The sequence below is a fragment of the Ctenopharyngodon idella genome, chromosome 16, assembly GCF_019924925.1.
Source record: "Ctenopharyngodon idella isolate HZGC_01 chromosome 16, HZGC01, whole genome shotgun sequence".
NCBI classification, from domain to species: Eukaryota; Metazoa; Chordata; class Actinopteri; order Cypriniformes; family Xenocyprididae; genus Ctenopharyngodon; species Ctenopharyngodon idella.
Window position 1 is genome coordinate 28,960,479 of NC_067235.1, and position 24,922 is coordinate 28,985,400.

The 24,922-nt window shown below is 35.4% G+C and overlaps 3 protein-coding genes across 53 annotated transcripts in view; 1 reads left to right on the forward strand and 2 right to left on the reverse strand.

Annotated features, from left to right (window-relative positions):
* The first annotated feature begins 172 nt into the window (after positions 1-172).
* dpys (dihydropyrimidinase) lies at positions 173-11,887 on the forward strand. The gene is made up of 9 exons (XM_051865847.1): positions 173-580; positions 1,569-1,727; positions 1,989-2,168; positions 4,419-4,608; positions 5,516-5,672; positions 5,826-5,967; positions 6,130-6,272; positions 10,419-10,626; positions 10,742-11,887. Exons 1-9 carry the CDS (start codon positions 341-343, stop codon positions 10,814-10,816), a joined length of 1,494 nt encoding a protein of 497 aa, XP_051721807.1. The 5' UTR covers positions 173-340; the 3' UTR covers positions 10,817-11,887.
* Positions 11,888-12,105: 218 nt separating this feature from the next.
* Positions 12,106-15,855, reverse strand: LOC127497411 (dendritic cell-specific transmembrane protein). Of its 2 annotated transcripts, XM_051865848.1 has the most exons (4): positions 15,702-15,855; positions 14,072-15,142; positions 12,688-13,020; positions 12,106-12,541 (listed from the first exon to the last, which is right to left on the reverse strand). In XM_051865848.1, the coding sequence occupies exons 2-4, from the start codon at positions 15,128-15,130 to the stop codon at positions 12,482-12,484; spliced, it is 1,452 nt and encodes a 483-aa protein (XP_051721808.1). In that variant the 5' UTR covers positions 15,131-15,142; positions 15,702-15,855; the 3' UTR covers positions 12,106-12,481. The 2 variants fall into 2 exon arrangements, with proteins under 2 accessions (XP_051721808.1, XP_051721809.1); XM_051865849.1 differs by lacking the exons at positions 12,106-12,541; positions 15,702-15,855 and adding an exon at positions 13,150-13,181 and having other exon boundaries at positions 12,769-13,020; positions 14,072-15,695.
* Positions 15,856-18,118: 2,263 nt separating this feature from the next.
* Positions 18,119-24,922, reverse strand: part of rims2a (regulating synaptic membrane exocytosis 2a) — a 201,347-nt gene continuing 194,543 nt past the window's right edge. For all 50 annotated transcript variants that reach the window (XM_051864854.1, XM_051864852.1, XM_051864840.1 and 47 more), the window contains 5 exons: positions 23,154-23,295; positions 22,130-22,242; positions 21,904-22,005; positions 21,674-21,813; positions 18,119-20,630 (listed from right to left, as the gene is read on the reverse strand). In XM_051864854.1, coding sequence (XP_051720814.1) covers positions 20,415-20,630; positions 21,674-21,813; positions 21,904-22,005; positions 22,130-22,242; positions 23,154-23,295 — 713 coding nt within the window. In that variant the 3' untranslated portion in view covers positions 18,119-20,414. The remainder of the gene's footprint in view (positions 20,631-21,673; positions 21,814-21,903; positions 22,006-22,129; positions 22,243-23,153; positions 23,296-24,922) is intronic.

Below are 24,922 nucleotides of genomic sequence, written 5' to 3' on the forward strand. Positions count from 1 at the left end.
GAAGTTATTTAGAAAATGGTGAGTTCTGGGAAGTGATGAATCGATTTTTGAACCAGTTCATTTAAACAAGCTCAGATAAATCACGCTCATCCTGTCAGAAACAGGCTTGACAGGTCAGTCGGGCATGTTTCGCAATGAAATGGGCGTGAGGTTTAAAAAACACCTAGAGAGAGAGAGACAGAGAGCTTCCACAGACCTCACTTCTAATTCAACGTTGATAGACACTGATTAATGCTTCTAAAGATTGTGCTTGTGCACCGAAGACAACAAATTCATCTATAGAACATAATTAGGACTCTTTTTACGCATTTGTGCATTAGTTATTTAGTCAATAGAAAATATGCCAACCTTGATTAAAGGAGGGAAGGTGGTAAATGAGGACTTCTCTGTGATGGCAGACGTGTATATTGAAGATGGAGTTATCAGTGCAGTTGGCTCAGATCTGCAGGTAGCAGCTGGCACGCGGGTCATTGATGCCACAGACAGACTCGTGCTGCCGGGTGGAATAGACACGCACACACACATGGAGCTGTCATTCATGGGCACCACAGCTGTGGATGACTTTCAGACAGGTACCAAGGTAAATACAACTAATCAGATATGTTTTGTGCATCCATTATTGTTCCTAAAGAAGAGTCATTTGAATAAGTCATCTTAATTTGTGAATGATTCGTTGTAATTGTTTCAATTATTCGAATGCATCAACACATTTAAGATAACACTTTAGTTTAGCGTCCAATTCTCACTATTAAGTTGTTTATTAGTATGCATATAACTGGGATATTTGCTGTTTATTAGTAGCCTACTTATAAAGCACATATTAATGCCTTATTCTGCAGCTATACCCTATACCTAAACTTAACAATACCTTACTAACTATTAATAAGCAGTAATTAGGAGTTTATTGAGGCAAAAGTTGTAGATAGTTAAACTTAAATAAAATATAATAATTTATTTGCTCATTTGGGGAAATCCATTATTGAATTTTGTATATTTAAAACTCTAATCTACCTGCATTACTCATTTTTCCTTCCATATCCCCCTCATTACTGTAAATGTATAGTATTCTTGCACATCCAGCAATGCAAATCAGCTCAGTGCTCTTGTAACAAAACATAATGGCATCTATTCATTTAATTTCACCTACTTTATACTGATATAGTCACTCAGATGTCTTACAGAACAGAACAATCAATTAAAGGTGATCTGATGCATGAATTATTAATTCTGAACCTTTAGACAAAATATAAAAGGAAAAAAGTTTGCATATGTGTTTTATATCATATTTGATACAGGCTTTCATATAGCTAGTGAAAATATGTAGCTCACACTTGAGGAGGAAAAAAATGGTAAATATCCCAGAAGAATCTGGTGCATTACCAATCTGGTCAGTCATAAATTAAACAACACAATGTCATATAAAGAGGACAGTTATACAGAATTGTGTGTAAAGGTAAAAGGCTATCACCCAAAGTGATTTGGATGAAACCAGAGTTAATTTGGAACAACGTGTTCCATAAACGTGTTGATGTTGTTTTACATCCCTACATAATAACGTGTGTCCACAGGCCGCAGTCGCAGGAGGCACCACCATGATCCTGGACTTTGTCATCCCACAGAAGGGGTGTTCACTCTTGGAAACCTATGAGCAGTGGAGAAGAACGGCTGACTCCAAAGTCTGCTGCGATTACTCCCTTCATATGGCTGTAACCTGGTGGGATGACACTGTATGGCTACTACCAAAAAAAACTTGCTGATGTACTGTGCTAGACTAACTGGGACTAGTTACAGCACTTACATATTGTTGCCCTATTGTTGGTTTGATTGCTTCTATTATTCTCATAAGTCGCTTTGGATAAAAGCGTCTGCAAAATGATTAAATGTAAATGCAATATAGTATTATATTATCTATCTATCTATCTATCTATCTATCTATCTATCTATCTATCAATATTAACACTAACAAATGAATATGGGACTTTCTTTAGGTCAAGAAGGAAATGGAGACTCTTGTTCGTGAAAAAGGTGTCAACTCTTTTAAGATGTTCATGGCATACAAAGACGTCTTCATGCTGCGTGACCATGAGCTCTATGCTGTATTCTCCCAGTGTAAAGAAATCGGAGCAATAGCTCAAGTCCATGCCGAGAATGGAGACCTTATTGCAGAGGTGAGAAGTATTCTGAGTTTATATTTAGGCCTATATCTTGTTTGCTAACATTCAAACTCAGGAATCTATCATGGAAATGATAGAAAGGATCTTTGTACATCAGCCTGGGCCTGTGAAGGGATTTTTTACCCCAATGCTTTCCGAGTTAATCTTCACCATGAGTAAACCAATGTGCGCGTGTTTTTTGTAAATCATTATTTAAATGTAAAGCTGATCAAGCCCTAAACAAACAGGTAATGTTGCACAAGAACTGGCCTGTGCCTTTAAACTAACATGAAGTGGCATTTTTACATTATATGCTGGTCAAAAGTTCAAATGGGGCATATTCTGCTGAGAACTGTTATAAATGGTTTTTCCATGTGATTATTGTGTTAAGACACTAATAATAACTAGCTATTTTTATCACCTAAATACTGACAGCATTCATTGTTAGACTGTCAATTGCCCAATGCAGCAAAAATCCTAAGAAAGAACCAGATGTGTCATGTTAGTATTAGAGTGGTCAGAGTTCAATGGAGGAGTTTATTATAATATGCCATGAAAAGTACAAATTTAGGCAAATTATAATGATAATGTTTACTTTAACTGAAATACATTTGCCATCCTGACATTCTTATAATAAATCCCAAGAAATGTGTGAAATATGATTCCACTGGAGGGCACCAAATACATGACTGAGTTTTAATAAAGGGCAGCTGTATTTATAGTTTCATGAATACTACAGCATAACTTGTGTAGGGGGAGAGGAGGTGTAAAATAAATTGGTGCCTCAGGCAGGATAGAATTGATCAAGACCAGACTTTTTAAAGGCTAAAACACATCTTAATCAGAACTCAAGACAGACAGCTCTCCTTCAGGTTCTGGATTTCTTAAAGGGATAGTTCACCCAAAAATGAAAATTCTGTCCTCATTTACTCACCCTCAAGTTGTTCCAAACCTTTATACATTTCTTAGTTCTGCTGTACACAAAGGAAGATATTTGGAAGAATGTTTGTACCCAAGCAGATCTCGCCCCCCATTGACTACCATAGTAGGAAAAAAAAAATACTATGGGAGTCAATGGGGGGCAAGATCTGCTTGGTCAAAAATCCTCTCCCGTGGCCTCATGGGATAGTAATTTGTCCATCGAATGTGCACTTCAGAACCTTGTTGGAAGTAGTAGGTCATCCGGGGACTTTTTGCCTACTGTTTTTCAAATACTATGTATTCGGACATACTACTCTGTTGGATTACTATACTGTTTTTTGCATACTATCTAGTAGGGAAGTATTTGATTTCGGACCCAGCAATACTCTCTCTTATCTTGAATAAGTGCTTTGTGACCACTAAAAAAGTATGGTCTATATAGTATGAATGTGCGTAGTTTGAAAGTAATCTGGACATACTCCATTCACCATGTTGTCATTATCACGTGACCTACCAGTGTCAGTTGTGTCGCTTCACTGCCGTTCATAAATCCTCTCCTGTGGCCTCATGGGATAGTAAAGTGTCCATTGTATGCACACTTCAGAATTTAGCCGGAAGTAGTAGGTCATCCGGGTACTTTTTGCCTATGAATACTCTGAATTCGGACATACTACTCTTGTCACATATTGTTTTCTATATAGTAGGGAATTATGCGATTTCGGATGCAGCCAATCTCTCTCCTCTTTCCCCTTTCTCAGAAATCAACAAACTAAGGGTTTCTTTTTTTGGTAAAAGTCTCTTAGTAACCTGTAACACCTGCCTTCATTAATTATCCCAATGCACATTAATTAACCTATTAGTGGGTTTTACATCCCAAACAGCACCAAAAGAGTGTGACAGAGAGAGAGAGAGAGAGAGAGAGAGAGAGAGAGAGAGAGAAAGAAAGAAAGCAATGAAATGACACAAAACATACCAAATTAATCTAAAATAAGCCTCCAAACAAGATGTGACAAGAATGGCCTTATAAACATATAAAAGCCCTGGAAACCATCTACAAAACCTTAGGATTGTGGCAGGGAGTTTTGCTAGGCAAGCGCCACTCTTGTTTCCTTCGGAAAATATAAATATCTGTTTTACTATTCTTTTCCTGCTTTGCAAGCAGTATTGTTTCCTTCAGAAATGCTAATATAGTTGTAATAGAAAGCTATATATTATAGTTGCAGAATTTCATGCTGATGTAGCGTGCTGAGACACAGTCGATGCCTGTCTCACAGAGTACATACTGTAGAGATATGATTTTAAATAGTCTCTTTCTGTGAATATGATTTGTGTGTGCTCTCACAGGGTGCTAAGCGTATGCTCTCTCTGGGCATCACGGGTCCTGAGGGCCATGAGATGTGTCGTCCGGAAGAAGTGGAGGCGGAGGCCACACAGCGCGCCATTACTATTGCCCATGCTGCCAACTGCCCGCTCTACGTGGTGCACGTCATGAGCAAATCTGCAGCGAAGGTGGTGGCTAATGCACGCAGAAACGGTGAGTGAGCTGGGATAAGACAAGACAAGATTATTATTCACAGCAGAAAAGTTTTAAAAGCATACAAGTCTGGATTTGAGGTTTTTCATGAATTTTGTGGTGCATATCATGAAGTTCACTGTGTGACTGCTTCAACAGATCAGAGCAATTTGTAAACTTTACAGTTAATATGACATCATCGTTTCCTTTTTTTTAATATATGTTCCTGGTCTTATTGTGAACAATTTATTGATGCATGCTATTCCAAAAAAAATAAATAAATAAATAAATAAAAATAAAGTAAATAAATAATTATAATAATAACATGTTTTTGAAAAAGTGTGCTGACCAAGGCTAAATTTATTTGATAAGCATATTAGGATTAGTAACATTTGTGAAATATTATTACAGTATAAAATAAATGTTTTCGACTTTATACATTTTAAAATGTCATTTATTCCTGTGATGCAAAGCTGAATTTTCAGCATCATTACTTCAGTCTTCAGTGTCACATGATCCTTCAGAAATCATGAATGGAAAGTTTAAAAAAACAGCATTTATTTGAAATAAAAATCTTTGTAACATTTTTAAACATGTCTTTACTGTCACTTTTGATCATTGCTGGAAAAAAAATACAAATTTCTTTCAAAAAAATATTTTACACCAAGCTTTTGAATGGTAGTGTATAATAAAATACAATCCCATCCTACAAGCCCCATCCTACATTAATACTGTTTCACTCAGAAATTGTTCAGATTATGGATTTAAAATGGAGGGTGAACACAATTTTAATGTTGATTTTATTACATTTACATTTGGACTAAGGTGAGCTGACACCTTTGAACTGATGTTGTTTGATTTTTACATTTCTAATGTTTTATCAAACACTCAAAACTGATCCTTTATCACACTGATTGTTTCTCGACAGGTCGAGTGGTGTTTGGAGAGCCCATTGCGGCTGGACTGGGCACAGACGGTAGTCACTATTGGCATAAGAACTGGGCTCATGCTGCTGGTTTTGTCATGGGCCCACCCTTGAGACCAGACCCCAGCACCCCTGGATATCTGATGGACCTGCTGGCCAAGTATGTGGGAACTTCAATGGTTTCATCATTAACATCTACTTCCAAACTTGATTGACTTTCTTTCTTCTGTGGAATACAAAATGTTCCAAAATAAAAAATAAAGAATATTAACAATCATGAAGCGATTAGATGATAATGTGCATTATCTTACAGTGACGATCTAAGTGTAACAGGAACGGATAACTGCACATTCTCGGTGTGCCAGAAAGCCCTTGGGAAAGACGACTTTACCAAAATCCCAAATGGAGTCAATGGCGTTGAAGACAGGATGTCTGTTATATGGGAGAAAGGAGTGGTCAGTGCGTCTGATAGCAATGATTCTATCTATCTATGTCTGTCTGTCTGTATGTATTTTTGTCTATCTATCTAGTCTCAGTGCAGCACTGAACTTTCTCATTCTTTGAGTTGAGGTGAAGCGGTCACAAAAATAACACAATTTATGTTTCATTTTCCCCAGCACAGCGGAAAAATGGACGAAAACCGGTTTGTAGCTGTCACCAGTACTAACGCAGCAAAAATCTTCAACCTTTATCCTCAAAAAGGGAGAATTGCTAAAGGCTCTGATGCAGACCTGGTCATATGGGACCCAAAGGCCACCAGGTAACTCACAGCAGCCTAGAAAACTACATGTGACCTCATTTACATGCTCTAATGAATAATGAGCCATGCGTCATTGTGCAGACATTCCTAACAGACACTGGCCAATGAGAACACAAAATGTACTTGAAATAAATTAATTTACTAGTGAAATAGGTCAGGAATACTTAGGGTTAGGCATTTGAACAAACCACTAAGCCTACTGTAAGTATTAGGATGCAAATTATATCTCAAATTCTACAGCTTTTAGAGGAGATGTGTACTTTTACTTTTTTTTAACCTTTTCTAACTGATCAAACTTAGTTTCCACCAGGTAGATTAATAAACAGGAGAAAATGTTCCATAGACTTATTGAAAGAGTCATATTTACAAAACAAAACAGAGACTGGGCTGGGCTTATTTACCTGTACGCAATCTCTTAGCAACACCTTAGAAACCATCCTCAACACCCTGGCAACCAGTCACAACATCAGTCGTCATAGTGTTAGGCTACTTTTTGCACAGGCAAGCAGCACTCATAAAATGTAACAATACAACAAGATACTGTTGCAATTCTGACACATTTACACTTCATCTTCAAAGAAATCAAAACCATTTTGCATGATACTTCACATGAAATTCCCAAAAGCAATGCCTCAATGTTACACAAAAATGTGCCATTATGTCTTGATCGTATAATTCAAAATACACATTTTTCTAATTTCATGGGCTTCAGCTTTTACATATCTTCATTTCATGACTGCTTGAATTTATTTGTAATTGAATGTTGTTGAGCCTTGTATTGTACATCACTTTAATTGCTGTTTTTGTTATTCAGCTGAAATGAGCCTTGTGCTTGCCTTATTTCAGAAATGTATTCCATATACCTCACATTTTTTGGAGGGTAGTCACATTCATGAGAGTAATTGTGAGGGTAATTTGTGAGATTAATCATAAAATAGCTTTGGCAAGTTCGCTTTAAGAGCTATTAACGCTGTGAAATTCATGAATGTAGGTTCAGATACCTGTGATGAAGGTTGAGCATGTTTCTACATGCGTGAGGATCTATAGATGCTCGACATACTGCAGATGTTGCCATGACAAATCGGATTGGCTGTAAAGACGTGACCATAAATGGAAGAACGTGAAGCGTTCTTCCTGCTCAAACAGGTCGTTTATAAAGTTCACGCATGAGAGAAGAGGACGGAAACAGCAGACGGCTCTGGGTCTTATGTAATTGGGCCACGTTGCGGTTCCTTTTCCCCGTGAATCTGGGCTAGCTCCCTCTAGGCAAATAACCAACCGCTGATGTGAGTTAAGCAGCGAGGACAAATGTGCTGAAATTTAGCGCACAGCAGCGCTGCATTAATCAGAGCTGAGCTCTTGTGTAAGACTCGCTAACAAGACTGGTGAAGTGTCCTGGTCTATATTAGACAATTAGGGTCAACTGGATGTATGTTCTTAGCAGAAAATAATGGAAAGCAAGACATTTAACCACAGTATTTGCATTTTATGTTTAGATTTAAAGGCCTTCCATATTGTGCCTCACAAATGATTGTACTGACAGTTAATTCAGCTGTGAGATTCCATAATTATCCATCCATCAGTTAATTATCAAGATAAAGAAATAAGCCAAGAGAGGCCAAGCGTTATGATTTTGCCGCAGGTAAGAGTTATTCATAGGCACAATTTGAAGCGGGGACATGGTGGTGGAAAAAAATATGAGATGGGAGGAAAGATAATAAGTCAATGCTTTTGCGTTCTCTCGCAAACACTTTGCATTCCCCCGAGAAACCTTGCGTCCGCTCGCAAAACTTTTGCATGTTTTTAGGATGACAAAAAGGTTTAAGTTACATTTTTAGTCTGGTCTGCCTCAGCGGGCTAACAGCGCTTGTCAATGTCAAAATTATTGAGATGGCCAATCAAATCAAGTTCTCTTTTGGCTTGTGCAAGTCTTTTCAGCACAGACGTGTGCTTCAATAAATCGCTTTAGCGCCGTTGTGGATAGCCTAATCTATTCTTTCTGGTGAAATCACAAAACAAAATGCACACGAACATGTCCCTTTTAATGAGGAAAAAAAAAAAAAAACTATACAAGGGCGGATTAGAACCCGGAACCTTTAGGGAATTCAAATCCATTAGGGAATTCAAATGCTAAATGCCGGAGGTATGTACAGTATTTATTCACTAATGTGAAGAACCTTGAGACTAACAACATTGTATTACAGATATAGTAGATGTATGAATGAAACTATCACATGTACTATTGAAATTGATTTCTGGACATAGTAATGTTTTTTTTTTCTACAATTGTACATATCTGATATATATATATATATATATATAAGAAAAAAAAAGGTCCTCCCCAATGTTCAAGACAACAACATTTTGCGAGCAAACGCAAAGTTTCACGGGGGAACGCACATATATTTTTCCCCATGTCCCTTTAGGGGCTCCGTAAAGCAGAGCCAGTGTTCGATTTTTTTATTTTTTATTAATATTAATACAATATACAATTCATTTGCCAGTGTAAACAGATGTAATTTCCAACTTCGAAATTGCAAAAATAAGCATTGTTTTCAAAAAAGTTTTCTGAACACGCCCCTTTGTCGGCCATTGATTGAACAAACAGACAGACAAGTCCCGCCCCCAACTCATGCTATTGGTCAAGTCAGTGTTAGGAGTAGACAGGATACTCAAAACAAATAAGGGAATTATTCATAGAGCCACACATATAGTGTTTATAGTTTTTGAGAAAATGAACCTGTGATATAAAGTATTTTACCTCAGAAAAATATACATCAGCTTTATCGTAGTACCATAGCAACAATTTAATGTATGGTCACGTGTGCATTTATCAGCATTTTACAAAGCAAGGAGTCTATGGTTGTGTCCAAAATTGCATACTCTCTTGAGTAGGTACTTATTTTGAATAATTACTTCACGACCACTTAAAAGTATGTTCTATGTATGAATGTGTGTAGTATGAATGTAATCCGGATGTACTACATTCGCCATGTTGACCTACCAGCGATTCATTCATTCATAAATCATGAATCCATTCATAAATCCTTTCTCATGGCCTCATGGATAGTAAAGTGTCCGTCGTATGCACACTTCAGAATCTCAGTCAGAAGTAGGTCATCTGGGTACTCCCTTACAAAAAATAACCTTGGTTTTACTACGATTAAAACCAAAATGGTTCTTGTAGTTATTCCATGGTAACCACAAATAACCATGGTTTTGCTGCAAAAACCATACTTTAACTATGGTTTTGTTGTGGTTATACAGTCAATACGCCAAAAAAACATGGTTTTACTATTAGCGAACCATGGTTAATTTTCTTAAGGGCTATTTTGCCTACTCTTTTATGAGTACTGTGATTTTAGACATACTTCTACTGTTTTTCACCTACTATATAGTAGGGAAGTATGCGATTTTGAATGCAGCCAATGTTTTTTTTTTTTTTTTTTTTTTTTTTTTGCAAGCAGCATAAATATTTAATTACCACATTTAAACTTAAAAGAAAAAAAGAGAAAGAGAAGCTGTCAGAAGATAAGAAATATTTTAGGCAATATATTTAAAGCAGTACAACCTTTACCCTCAATTTTAGGACTGTAGCATTCATCATTTTTAAATGCTGGAATATTTATTGTCTTTCACAGCATTATAATAGATGCAACCATAAAAAGCATAGTTTACAAGGTATGCAGTTTTTATTTTTATTCATAATAAATCAATTAATGGAAACTTCTGTACAGACAAATTCTTAGTCAAGCTGAACACTGTAGGTAAATTAATATCCCTTGCACAATGATAGTTGATAACTTTTGCTGTCTTCCTAAATTAGATTTTTTTTTAAGTTGATAGCTGTCATTTTCATTTGAAAACTCTTGATTTTGCTTGCTGGTTTGTCTCGGTTCTGGAGACAGATGGCCAATCGGAGCTCATATGAACTGTGCTGATACAGCATGCTAAAAAAAGCTGAATATGGGGAACAGCAGATTTAGGGGGAAAAACTTTATATTTGCCACTTCACACACTGTCAATGGACTCAGATGCTCCTCTGCTGATGTATTATAATGGTATGTAAATCAGTAAGTCATCTTATAGTTATTAATGTCCTCTAATGTCTTTTGTTTGATTTGTGCATAATTTTGTTGTTTTTAGGGTGATTTCAGCAAAGACTCATCACCAGGCTGTGGACTATAACATCTTTGAGGGAATGCTGTGTCACGGGCTTCCAGTGGTCACGATCTCCAGAGGGAAGGTGGTTTATGAAAACGGGCAACTGTTCACAAAGCCGGGCGAGGGACGATACATCCCACGGAAACCCTTCGCTGAATTTGTGTATAAGAGAATTAATCAGCGGGAAAAGGTAAGTCAGGTTTGGGCTTTGCTCTAAGACTGCTCAGCATCCCCTTAAAATTTCATAAGAAATGTGGCCTTTGTGTGCTGTATGAACTGTAGGTAAGCATACTTTGTTTTTTTAGGTTGGAAAGCCCAGCGCTGTGTGCAGAGAACCGTACACTGGAGAAATCATATCTATAGCCCAGAAAAGACCCTGAATCGTGGAAGAAATGTTTTATAAGGAAGATGAATGTGCAGTATTCATTTAAAAACAAAGATTGCAGTTATAACTAAAAAAGAGATTTACAGTCTAATGTCAAAGAAGAAACTTTTCAAGTTCCACAAAGAACTTTTTATTTTGGTGCTGTGAAAAACCCAGAAAACGTTGCACTGTGCTGAAGAACACATAATACTGGGGACAATGATCCCCAAGAACCTTTTGTGCGAAATGAAAATGTTTCATGGATGTTAATGGTTCTTCATGGATCCATCAATGCCAGTAAAGAACCTATATTTTTAAGATTGTACAGTGAAAATGGTGCTGCAAAGAACCATTGAAGAACCACCTATTCAGTTAGTACTGAGATTCTCCTATTTTGTGTTTTGAGTCACTCTCAAAAAACGCCATACAGTGTTGTTAAAGGATTAGTTCACTTCAGAATTAAAATTTCCTGATAATTTACTCACCTCCATGTCATCCAAGATGTTCATGTCCTTCTTTCTTCAGTCAAAAAGAAATTAATGTTTTTGAGGAACACATTCCAGGATTTTTCTCCATATAGTGGACTTCAGTGGGGAACAACGGACTGAAGGTCCAAATTGCAGTTTCAGTGTCACATGTAACCTTTCCAACGTGATTACGTCATGCGTGGCGCATTGCAGAGGAGTGCAAGATGAGCATTTGTGGTTAAAAAGTATATAAATTTAATTTTCTTTTTAGAAAATGAACAATCGTTTAACTAGAAAAGACCCTTATTTCTCATCTGGGATCGTGTAGAGCCCTTTGAAGCTGCATTGAAACTGCAATTTGGACCTTCAACCTGTTGAACCCCAGTGAAGTCCACTATATGGAGAAAAATCCTGGAATCTTTTCCTCAAAAACCTTAATTTTTTTCGACTGAAGAAAGAAAAAGACATGAACATCTTGGATGACATGGGGGTGAGTAAATTATCAGGACATTTTCATTCAGAAGTGAACTAATCCTTTAAATACAGAATGTGAATTACAGTTTTTCTTTTCTTTCTTTTTTTTAGCTGTTTTAATAAAATTTTATTTTCTGTCCTGATCAGACTCTGAGAAGACAAATCAGTTTTTGGACACACACACGCACAAAAGTATCACAGTTTCAACAACAATTATTTTTTTAACACTGATAATAAGAAATGTTTCTTGAGCAGCAAATCAGCATATTAGAATGATTTCTGATGGATCATGTGACACTGAAGACTGGAGTAATGATGCTGAAAATTCAGCTTTACCATCACAGGAATAAATCACATTTTAAAATATATTAATATAGAAATCATTTACTTTAAAATGGTAATACAATTTCACAATAATACTGATTTAACTGTATTTGTGAGCATGACATAGCCAAAGTAAAAAAGAAAACCAGGGCCTTGGTCACATACAGTGTGCGATGTCCACTAAGGCTCCTGGGTCTATACAACACAAACTGATCACTATGGCCATGGCCTACAATCCCATTGCCTTCTATACTCTGACCACTGGGTCAACACAAGCAGAACCCATTTCTGTATACAGTGCAAGGCTAAGGTGCACTTTTTGATAACAAAGCACCTGTAAATTGTGTTGTCCACATGTACTCTATCAAACCTGTGATTATGGCTGATTAACAGACTGTAACAAACTTCACGCATATTTAAACAGCGTCAGGGTTTGTTCTGTGTCTATGGAAGAGTAAGGGGCACCAAAAACTGGGCTGCAATAAAAACAAAAAAGAAATAATTTTGTTAATACAATCTAAAATCTCTTTATATCTTGAATAAGTAAAATTATTCTGTTTTAAACATTATAAAAATATTGATTTAGACACTGATGTTGTCAAAGTGAATATTTCCTACCAACCTGAATGGCTAAAGTCTTCAGATCTCCTTCATGTTTTTCCGCTTTAGTTTTGCACCGCTTTCTTAAAATCTTTTCATGTAAATAGGCAGCTCTTTTCTTTGCGACATCTGGGAAAAACTGTTCAGATAGCACAACCCTGAGCTGGACCATCTGTGATGACAGCAGAATCAGAACAACCAGCAAGACCAGGACGACTGACAGAGGAACCAGAGATTGATAGAGCCACAGTTCTGGTTCAGGCAAGCACTTCTTCTCAAACAGAGACACCGTGTAGGAAAAATTGCCCCCTTTTGCATTTTCTGCAAGGGGTAAGCCTAGAAATAATGTTGCTTCCTTTCGAAACAAAAAAGGAAAAAGTGGAAAAAGATAAGGATGATACCAGTGGCGATTTACATCGGCTACAGTTTGATTATGAAAGGGATAGTTCACCCAAAAATAAAAATTCTGTCATCATTTACTTACCCTAATGTCATTCCAAAACAATATGACTTTCTCTGAAACACAAAATAAGATATTTTGAAGAATGTTCTGGTCCAAACATCATTGGACTGAATTGACTGGACAAAAACACTGAGATATTTTTCACAATATCTTCTTTTTTGTTCCACAGAAGAAAGAAAGTCATACAGGCTTGGAACGACATGAAGTGCTAAATTAAAGGGTTTGTTCACCCAAAAATGACTGGCAGTCTTATACACGCTCCGAACCACTGATTCAAAACAAAAGATTCGCAAAGCTTCATGAAGCAGTGTTTTGAAATCGCCCATCACTAGATATTGTTGAATAAAGGAGAAAAAAGTATTCTCTTCGCTTCATAACATTAAGGTTGAACCACTGGAGTCACATGAACTGTTTTAAATACGTAGCTTTCTGGGCATTGAAATCCATCAGATTTTATTAAAAAATATCTTAATTTGTGTTCCGAAGATGAACGAAGGTCTTACAAGTGTGAAACGACATGAGGGTGAGTAATTAATGACAGAAATTTCATTTTTGGGTGAACTAACCCTTTAAGACAACATTTTCATTTTTGGGTGAACTATCCCTTTAAATATACAGAAACGAGGATCTACAGTATGTTCACACAAGCAGATTTTTTTCTTTTATATTATCGATATCTGTGATAACGTTCACACAGCAGCATAATATAATGGTTATTCCGGTTGAAATGCAAAATAGGGTTGTATTCGGACAATTCAGTTTTGACAGAAAGTGAAACCGGATTATAACTAAAGTGATGATACAGGAATGTGGCTGTGGCTTCGTTCACAAAAGCACTTTTTTGGTGTGCTAAAAACAGTTCTGTTATTATTCAGCACGGATTAAAGGACTAACGTACCCAAGTATACAGTATGTAGAACAATACTCCATCTTCCTTGCTTACCTGCAGTTTTATCCCCACAGGAACACGGAGTGGCTCCAGTTCCCCGAGCCGCTTGCTCAGAACCACAATAAGCCAGTAAATCAGGCCGTCGAGACTAATAAACACCAGCCAGGTGAGACAGTGAGTGAATATAGGAATACTGAACTTGAGCATGGCTTTCCACTGCCGACTCGTCGGACGGATGGACGGAGTCACTATATAATGTTCCAATTCGCTTTTGTTGAGCGGAAGGGCACACGGGTTTCCCTTCTCCCTTTGCTGCTCGTCAAAGTTACGGAAAGTTTTCGTGATGTATATGTTGTTGTACTTTTCGTCTAAATTAAATCTTCTCAGGTATAGAGCAGTGAGGAGCACAAGAAATAAAAGACCTAATGTTGGAGACAATATCTTTCCTATTGAAGACAAAGCATTGGTCAGCGCTAACACACTTTGCGCTGTCTGGTTTAGAGCCTGTTCGGCCTCAGAGAGGTGAACTTTGAAGAGCTCAGAGTCCACCTTTGCTTTAAGTGTAAAATCTGCATGGTAACTCCCAAGCGGAAGGTTTATAAAGTAACTTTTAAGTTGATTTCCCACCCACATTAGCATTTTAATATAATTTCCGAGGGGTTCTGTATTAATATCCAGTAACTTTTCCTCCAAGTTGCAGAGGAGGCCTTTTGCAAGCAGTCTCATGTTCTGTAACATGTTCTGGATGTTGAAGAAAATCACTGAACTTGTTCCTAATGTGAGAAGAAGACCCTTCACTTGCTTCATACCCATCGAGATCAAAACCAGGGCTCCGAAACAACGAATCCTTTCTGAGAAATACATCGCTGGTGTTAAGCTTATACAAAAAACACAAGTGAGGGGAACCGAGACCTCCTGAACACATTTGAAGGAAAAGTGAAGGATAAGGAAGAGGAAGGTGTTCAGAATGAGGCTGGTGGTAAAGCAGGTCAGCAGGAGGAGAAGTTTTTCCTTCCAGCTTTTTGTGGTGTTGGTCGTGTAGAGACCATATATTTTGGACCAGACCCATCGTAGTTTTTCTGCCAGCTGATAAAATATAGTTTGAATCATCATTGTCTCACTAACCTGAAATAACAGGGACAGAGATTTTGAAAATGGAAATAATGATGGCTTATGATTTCATCACTATACATGAAATGGTTAATGAGCCCTCGGATGTCTGCATTATTTTGAGTGGGCTCCAAAACATATTTAAACCAGACTTATATGTGAATATCATTGCATTAGATAACAAAATATCAAATCAAGTGGATTTTTTTGTTTTGTTTTGGTAATATACAGTAGCACAAGCACACTTTTAATGTAAAACCTTTAGCAAAAATAAGTTTATCAGGTTCTAAATAATAAAACAATAAATATATAGTAATATATTTGGACACTTTGTGGTTCAGATACATATGAGAGTAGATGGTTAATTGCAATAAATGGCTCAAAAAAGTTTATCTTATGCAACAACATTCAGACATTTGTCAGTTTTTGATATAATGTTGAACGAAGCAACAATAAATCTGTTAATACAATTTGGTCTCTCATATAATGCTACATTTGATTTTGTTCAGTGATGACAAAACATCTATCCTCTGATTTGAACTTACAGTAAGATAATTTATTAACTTTAACTTACCTTTAATTTTTCTGGAATCGTATCAGCTTATGATTGTGTTGTGACAGTCCAGCATTTATATATCTGTCAAAGCAGGAAGCTGTTTTATCCCCCAGTTGTTCGCTTCCCTTTTTAGCCATCAACTCAGCGCTTACTCATAACCACAGAATAGTGCTGACTAAAAACAACATTGTTATAAATCTGTTCTCTGACAAAAAACAAAACAATGTAATTCAGTTGTTTGTAGAAAGCTGTACGCTTGCTTTCGAAGTATCTTGATCATTTTGATAACATGTAGGAAAACAAATTTCTTGCCTTTTACTAATGTACATACAACCTGGGGGTGCTGCTTTAATACACAGGACCTAAAAGACAAAATTATACTAGTACATTTATGATATAATACATGAATAGCCAAAATAAATAAAACAATTATTATTATATTTATGATTATAATTATGATACTCTTTAAATATATGACCTATTTAATATATATATATATAAATATAAAAATATAGCTTTTGTAACATAAATGTCTTTACTGTCACTTTTGATCAATTTTAATGAATCCTTGCTAGATAATCCTTGAATAGAAGTATTTTCTTAAAAAAAATGTACACAACTGTTTTCAACATTGATAATAATATTAAATATTCCTGCAGCAAATCAGCTGCTGAATGATTTCTGAAGGATCATGTGACTGATGACTGGAGTAATGATGCTGAAAATTCAGCTTTGCATCACAGGAATAAATTACATTTTAAAATACACTGCCAAGCCAAAAAAGTGGCTGTTTGGATTTTAATAGGCAAATACTTAAAGAGGACCTATTATGCCTCTTTTCACAAGATGTAATATAAGTCATGTTCATCTTTTGTGCAAATCCAGCATTGAATTGACCCTTGTTTTTAGAGCAGTCCGGCATAAAAATGACAGCATATAACAACACTCCACTACAACTCTTCCTCTTCTCTAAAGCAGCCCAACATGGCCTCACCCCCTTTGTTGCGTGTTCTCGGGGGCAGGGTTTATGTAAATATTAGGGTTAGTGATGTCACTGGGAAGAAACTCGTTGTAGTCCCTACCAGCCATTTGTTGCAGTCCTTAAAAAGAGATTTCTGTGAAAGAAAATATCTCCCTTTGCATTGAACTTTGAGTGTTGTAACTTTGCAGATGTTGTTATGCTCTAACAGCAACATTACACACTAACTAAAGTTAAAATAGTGAAATCATAATCAAGGACCCCTTTAAGAATCTATGAATGGATCATTATTACAGTGATTATTATGTTTCTAGCATGTTATATGTTTGGCAATGGTTGTTTTAACCCTAACTGATGAAGTGTGTAGCTTTTCATTTCTTAACCATGTAGGAAGACGTATCACGGCCATATTCCAGGATGACAATGTCAAGATTCATCAGGCTTAAATTGTGAAAGAATGGTTCAGAGAGAATGAAGAATCATTTTCACACATGAATTGGCACCTCTGAGTCCAGAACTTAACCTCAGTGAAAGTCTTTGGGATGTGCTGGAGGAGACTTTACAGAGTGCTTGACTCTTGCATTGTCAATACAAGATCTTGACCAAAAACCGATGCACCTCTTGATGGAAATAAATGTTGTGATGTTATTTCTATCAAGAGGTGCATCCATTTTAGTTCAGTATCTTGTATTGACAATGCAAGAAGTGAGCACTCTGTAAAGTCTCCTCCAGCACATCCCAAAGACTTTCAATGAAGTTAAGGTCTGGACTCAGAGGTGCCAATTCATGACAGTCCAGCATTTATCTGTCAAAGGAGGAAGAAGCTATTTTATCCCCCAGTTGTTCATTTCCTTTTTTAGCAATCATCTCAGCGCTTACTCATTACCACAGAATAGTGCTGACAAAAACCACCTTATGATTGTTCTCTGAAAAACAAAACAAAATGTAATTCAGTTGTTCGTGGAAAACTGTACACTTACTTTCGAAGTGTATTGATCATTTTGATAATATGTAGGAAAACAAATTTCTTGTCTTCCACTAATGTATGTACAACCTGGGGGTGTTGCTGTATTACATAGCACCTATAGGACAAAATTATGCTGTATTAAAAATATATAGCTTTTGTAACATTACAAATGTCTATACTCTCACGTTTGATCAATTTAATGAATCCTTGCTGAATAAAAGTATTAATTTCTTTAATTTCTTTCAAAAACATTTCCTGTTTCATATAAATGCTGTTCTTTTGAAGTTTCTATTCATCAAAGAATCCTGAAAAAAATTACACACAACTGTTTTCAACACTGATAATAATAATAAATGTTTCTTAATAGAAACATAGACCATAGAATAAACTGCTAAACAATAATTCAGAGAAATGTATAAATATGTGTTTTCATGTCACATCAGGAAACACTATAAATAGAGACTTATTGCTTTTGTTTGTGAACGCTCATTTTCCAGTGTAATATCCATTTTTTATTTTTTAATTTGAAAAATAACTTACATAAATCTCTGTACTCAACCATACTTGACCAAGACATAGCCTTGGCATGAACACATTGCACCAAAAAAAAAAAAAAAAAGAAGAAAAAAGAAAAGAAAAGAACAGAAAAAACAAAATAGAAGGCATTTGAAATAGAATAGAACATATCTTTGACTTCATGAGACATTATCCCACTTCCGTTCATTTAGAGTGTTTGCTTTAATAGAGATCTCTATTAAAATTCTGTAGACTGTGACAGACGTACACAGAACTCATAAGTAGACTGAAAGCTTGATTAATAAGTTTAAAAAAAAATCTTATTGATTAATCAGAAAAATGTAGAGTTAATTATCATAGGAAGAGGTATAATGTCTCAGTGTATATTTCCATTCAGGCATTAAAACTAGGAGTCATAAACTGCTCAGATATAAGAAGCTCTGATTCTTACTAAAAAATAGAAAATAAAAAATAAATAGGTCTTGGCTTGTAAATAAACTAACAAAAATATATTAAATGACTTCTACTTTCTTGAAACGAAGAAATAAAAACCAAAGGTATATCGTGTGGCAATATCATCGTCCCGATGTGCACTTCTCTGCAGACAGCATCATGCTGGGAAAACTGTACAGCACAATACTGCGAAAGTCAGCGAGCTGCAGCCGCCTCCGGTAAAAAGATCTCGTGAAATTTTGGGCTCTTTTGTCAGGAATGCTGCAGCTCATATTTCCGTAAAGATATAAAAATCCCTGGTCACGTTTTTCCCTTAAATTTGTCAACAAAGTATGATTTTACAAGGTGGAATGTTCATTCGGAATTTTGCCCTTCTGGTCCGTGTGAGACCACTGCCTAATTTTCGCTAAAATTCAATTCGGGGTGAAGGGGGGGAGAGGATCGTTGTCGACATGCACTGTACAAGAAACTGCATTTTTTTTCTCCAAATATCGTCTTTATCAAAACATGCTGAGTTACTGTAAGATGTGCCCAAGCCATGTTGCCAAAAACCCTTTTCAACATGCTTGTTAAACGAATGAACTTCAAACAATATACAGACTAAAACTAGAAGAGCTGCAGGAAACGAACAGCCCTGAAAATCAAAATGAAATAGAACTGGAACAATATCGGGGTGGAAATCTGACAACGGAAGCAAGAAGTACAGAGAGTTTACCCTGGGACAAGGGAGAAGTAGAGAAACATGTACAATTTGCACATCATCTTTAGCTTCATAAGGCTAACGCCTTTACAATAACAAATCATAGACATTTATTTTTTTACGTCTTTGTCACATGAACAGAAAATGTTAAGCTTGTCATTTAACTGCTTGTCTGTAAAAATACAGTAGAGAGACCAATGATCGGTCTACAGGACAAAAAAAAAAAAACAAGGTTTCATGTTTTTTTTTTGTTTGTTTTTTTCAAATCACACTGTAGCATTCACTCCCCATGAAAACCATGCACTAGTGAAATTTATCTTTAAAAATAATAGAAATTGTTGAAAATGGCTGATCCGGTTTGTTTTTTCTTTTCTTTTTTTTCTCATCATCTTTTTTTTTGCAAGTAGCAGTCTTGAGAAAAATTAATTTTTTTCTATTTACTTTTTTTTTTTTTTTTTTTTAAGTTCAGCTAAAGTTGTGTCCATGCAACAAAAAACTCGTTATTTCTTCTTTAGGTTTCATACAGTTTCAAGAGAAGTAATTCAATTTGATCTTAAAAGATGATTCAAACCTACATTTCATCTCTGTATTGATCTAGCAGAATCATATCTGGGGAGTGAGGTGACCATTCCCACGTCATATTCTTGTTTTGTGTGTACATTTCTGGGTCTGTTGGCATGGCTTGACCCAAGGAACACTGTTAGCCCATGTAGATACAAATACATCAACATTAAAAGAAACATAAATGGAAAATGAAAGTCGAAGAGAACGTTTCACCCCATTTCAAAAAGGGCTTCTGAAGAACTCAACATTTCAGTTCTCAGTTCAGACTCCAATGGCTTCAAATAGGTTCTAAGATCAGGATTTGTGACGTTCCATGAGCTAAGGAGCCCATTTCCGGCTTCGTCTCGTCCCTGCCCTCTAGGGGGTGCTCTTTGCGCACGACGTGTGCCGCATTTTTTTGCGAGCAAAAACAGGACCGCTTTTTTCACCCCTAAGAAACAAGCTCTGAACACACAACATCAAGCATGCAGTGTTACCGGGGGGACGGGACCTGTCGCAAATCTCAAACTCCACCCATTGGCTGCTACAATAACGCTATATTTCAGGAAACTGCTACGAGCGACCGAACGGCCCGGACCCGCTGTCGAGAGATGACTGGGAAGCTCTTCTGGTCAACGGGGCCAAGGTTGGGTCGACCAATGAAGAGGGAGGAAACAGTTTGAACCAGCCAATAACCATGTTGGACAAGTCCAGATCGTCTAAAAGTATCTGAGCGGCTCCCATGAAAGATTTGTGGTCCATACGTCCATAGTCTCCCCACACAATGATCTACGATGGGAAGAGAATTATAGGCCATCAATATCAAGTTGCACTCATAGAAAAATTATAACACAAATAAATAAAGAAAAATAAATAAATAAATAACTACAAATTAGTGATAGCCTGAGGTCAGGTCTCATAATAAAATAATTTTAATAGATGACTGAGTAAATATTGTGGGAAAAAAGTGTTTTAATGTGTAATATTGTGTGAATTCTGGATTTTTTTAAACTTACTCTTATTTGCTCACATAATTTATTTAGTCATTAAAACTGTATATTAATATATTAATACATTACTATTATTACTATACAATAAATGGCAACTAAATAAATAAATAAATAATTTTACATCGCAATTATATATATATGTATATATATATATATAATTACATTATTATAAATATTTATGTGTATATATATATATAATATATATATATATATATATATATATATATATATTAAAAATATGTATATATGTATAAATGTATCAAAAAGTGTAATATTGTGTGAATTCTGTAATTTTATTATTTAATCTTATTTGCTCATATAATTTATTCAATCATTTAACTGTTATATATGGCAAGTAAATAAATAAATATATATATAAATATTAATTTACGTTGCAATTATATATATATATATATATATATATATAAAATTACATTATTATAAATATTTATATATATATAGTATAAATTCCGTAATTATATTGTTTACTCTTAATTGCTCATATAATTTATTCAATTATTAAATAAATAATAAATATTAACTAAATAAATAAATATTAATTATACATTTAATATATAATATTGTGTAAATTCTGTTATATTGTGTAATATTGTGTAAATTCTGTAATTATATATATATATATATATATATATATATATATATAATATTGTGCAAATTCTGTGTTATATTGTGTAATCTAAAAAGTTTATATACAAAAATGAATGGCTTCTCTCTAGATAAGGTAGTACTGATTGACTGAATGATCACAAGATAACGGCCAAACGACTGGTAAATAAAACCATTAGAGATGTGACATAATACCTGTAAAACCTTTCCTCCTGGAGACTCTTCAAACGACAGCTGCTGCTGGTAAAGAGGGTCCAGTGTTTTTCGTGCTACTTTTGTTTTCTTTTTGGCTATGCAGGCGCCATTCTCCAGCAGATACACCTTTACGTAAGGGGCTGGAGAAGAACAACAACAGATGGAGTTTAATCGTGAGCGATGAGTTTGATGCCTGTGAAATCACCTTCAGAAAGAATAACAACGCTCACCTGGCAGTGCCTTAGAACTTGGTTTTCCCACAAGGCCTCTGGCTCGGATGACCTCTACCTCTAGGGCTCCTTTCTTTTCCACCATCCCGATCTGAATGTCACCTAGACATGAAAAAACAAGGATATATGAGTTACACATGATTAATACTGTGAGGACTTGCATCATGGGAATTGAGTGCACAAGAGTGAAGTGTGTATACAGAAAGTCAAATAAACAAGTGCTCACCCATAGAGGGCGTGGCTAACGACTGTCTCCCCACAAGCTGGGCGGGGCCAAGTCCATCCAGAAAATCACTGAACTGACTGTCAGAAGAGAGTCTCACTCCAGGGAAGATGAGGCTGAGAAGAAAAAAAGGCTTTGATTAGAAAATTACTAGAGCTTGATCTCATTATTTTTTTTATTTTTTTTACATTTACTTTGTGGCAGTGTTCATTTTAATGTTTATTCTGGAGCAATGCCCTGCCCTAGACTGTAACTGTGTTATTGTCAATGTGATTTTTGTTAGAATACAATAATGAATAGAAATGATTTTCCATGGTAACAGATACTGTTGTATTTTATTATTATTTTTTTATTATTAATATTTTTATTTTTTAATATTAATTTTTTAAGAATTATTATTTAACATTATCCATATATACACATTATAATATTATTATCTATTAGATAAAATAATATTCTAATCTAATAACTATTTAATTATTATTATTAATTATTATTTACTATGATAATTTATTATATTATTATTATTATATTAATATCCATATTATAATATGCATATAATTATTATTAACAATTCTTTAATATAATTGTTAATGATAATAATGTATTATAAATAACAATTATTCAAAATATACATATATACATTGTTTTTATTATTATTATTTTTAAATTACTTACAACACGCATATAATAACAATTTAATATTAAAAAAATAATAATGCATATATGTATATTTTAAATAATCATTGTTAAAATTATTATTTTAAATATACATGTATACATTATTTTTTATTATTTTTACTAATATTTTTTAAATTAATTTTACAATATGAATATAATTAATAACCATTTAATATTATTAATAATAATAACACTAACAGTTTATTATTATTATTAATGCATTTTAATACTAATATTTTAAATCATGCATATATCCATATACATTCATATATACTAATATACTAATATATACACACTGTCATGCTTGTCAGAATGGTTTTGTGTGCACGTGTGTTTTTCTACTCACTTTCCCTCAGAGCTGTAGCTGTTCATGCTGCCGTCAGTGGATTCGCGGCTGGCCTGTCGGGTCATCCGGCTTCGCATCTCTACGGCCAGACCCGTCTCTGTGCTCCTCTGGATAGTGCTGCGCAGCTTCTTTCCTCCTGCTTCTACAGAGACAGAGACAGAGTCTGTCAATCAGGATATCAAGACGTCTCAGGTGGAGTGATGGAGGACACATTTCTGCACATTTAAAAACCTCACACGTGGCTCAGATGTGAGAGCTGGTGTGCTGTTGATCTAGAAGGTGTAGGCACATGTGGTCCTGCTCCCACTCAACAATTTGTTGTTTTAGATACAGTGCATTTTTCTGTTTCTATATCTGGCCTGCAGACATGCCATTGTGTCTGTTACATGAGACGCAGGGTGATTTGACATGACGGGTTATACAGGTGCACTGAACCAAAATTAAGCATGACATGACCAAACACCTCAACCTGTGTCAGCTGAACAATCATAAAGACAGGAGCAGTGCATGTTAAATACATATAACACTGTATGTTTTCAATGTTAAAATACTTTCTTCTTTATCAGTTCAGTATGAAGAGACTACAAGTAGGCTGAGGATTGTGAACACTGTGGCACTTTCAAAACAGGTTAAAATGGCATTTCAGTTCAATCAATGGTGTCATTTTGAAGTGGGACTACCTGTTTGGCAAACAATGGTAGACGAGGTGGTAGCAGAGTTTGGGAAACTTTCATTATTTCTGTCTGCAATTTTATCTGGTGCTGCTAGTGGAGCAGATATTACACATTTAACTTAATTATTCAAAGGTTTTCCATGGTACGCTAAAGGTTTGTTACCATAACAAAAAGGAGGAAACCCATTTTTTATTTTATAAGGCTGTTTTATACCTAGTAAGAGAGATATAACTAACTATAACAAAAATTGTATATGTAGAAAAAAAGTTACTTATAGTAAACGCACCGCATATTCTATAATAATGCAGGCAACGTTGCCTTCCGCTCTGTCTACAGTTAGAGAGATGAATATATTACTTGACAAAGCAGTAGTTTATTCCAATTACTATGATTCAATTTCACCCTTAATCATATTGCTGCTGGCAATAAGCCACTTAAGTCAAAAATCACTGTAAAACAAGTCTTCTCGTGGCTTACTGCTTTAACTTGATGTACAAAATGAATGCACATCCTGTTCTTTTGTTGCCAAATGGAAATACAAGAATGAAGAGGACAGTAATGTGAGGGCTACTCAAAATGCAGAACCCATCTTCAATAGATGAGAGAGAAGGCTACAGGAAGCAGACATGGCTGAGCTGCTGAAATTCATTCAATTGCTGGTCACACACAGCAGGCTTCATTTTCATTTCATTCAATGTCATCCGCCTCTGCTTTCGGCCCTGAGACGTAGATGAACACAAGATGATGACGAATATATATCGGCGGATGTGAATGTCCTTTTCTGTGCTAACAGCACAGCTGTATTATAATAATCGAGAACTCATAACAGTTGTGGTCTTGATGAACTTGACCAAGATAAACTTGAGAAACACTGATGCACAATGTCAGGAGACATCCCAGGTTCTCTGATCATGTCTCGAAAAGCTCAATAAAATGATTAAGGACATGTCCAGGTTCAGGTCATATTTCAACCCAAATCAGAAATAAGTTATATTTTGCTTTGTGACATTATTTTCATGACAATTAAGCACATTTGTTCCAAAACTATCATTATTATAAATGAAAAATAAATAAATAAATAAAATAAAATAAAAA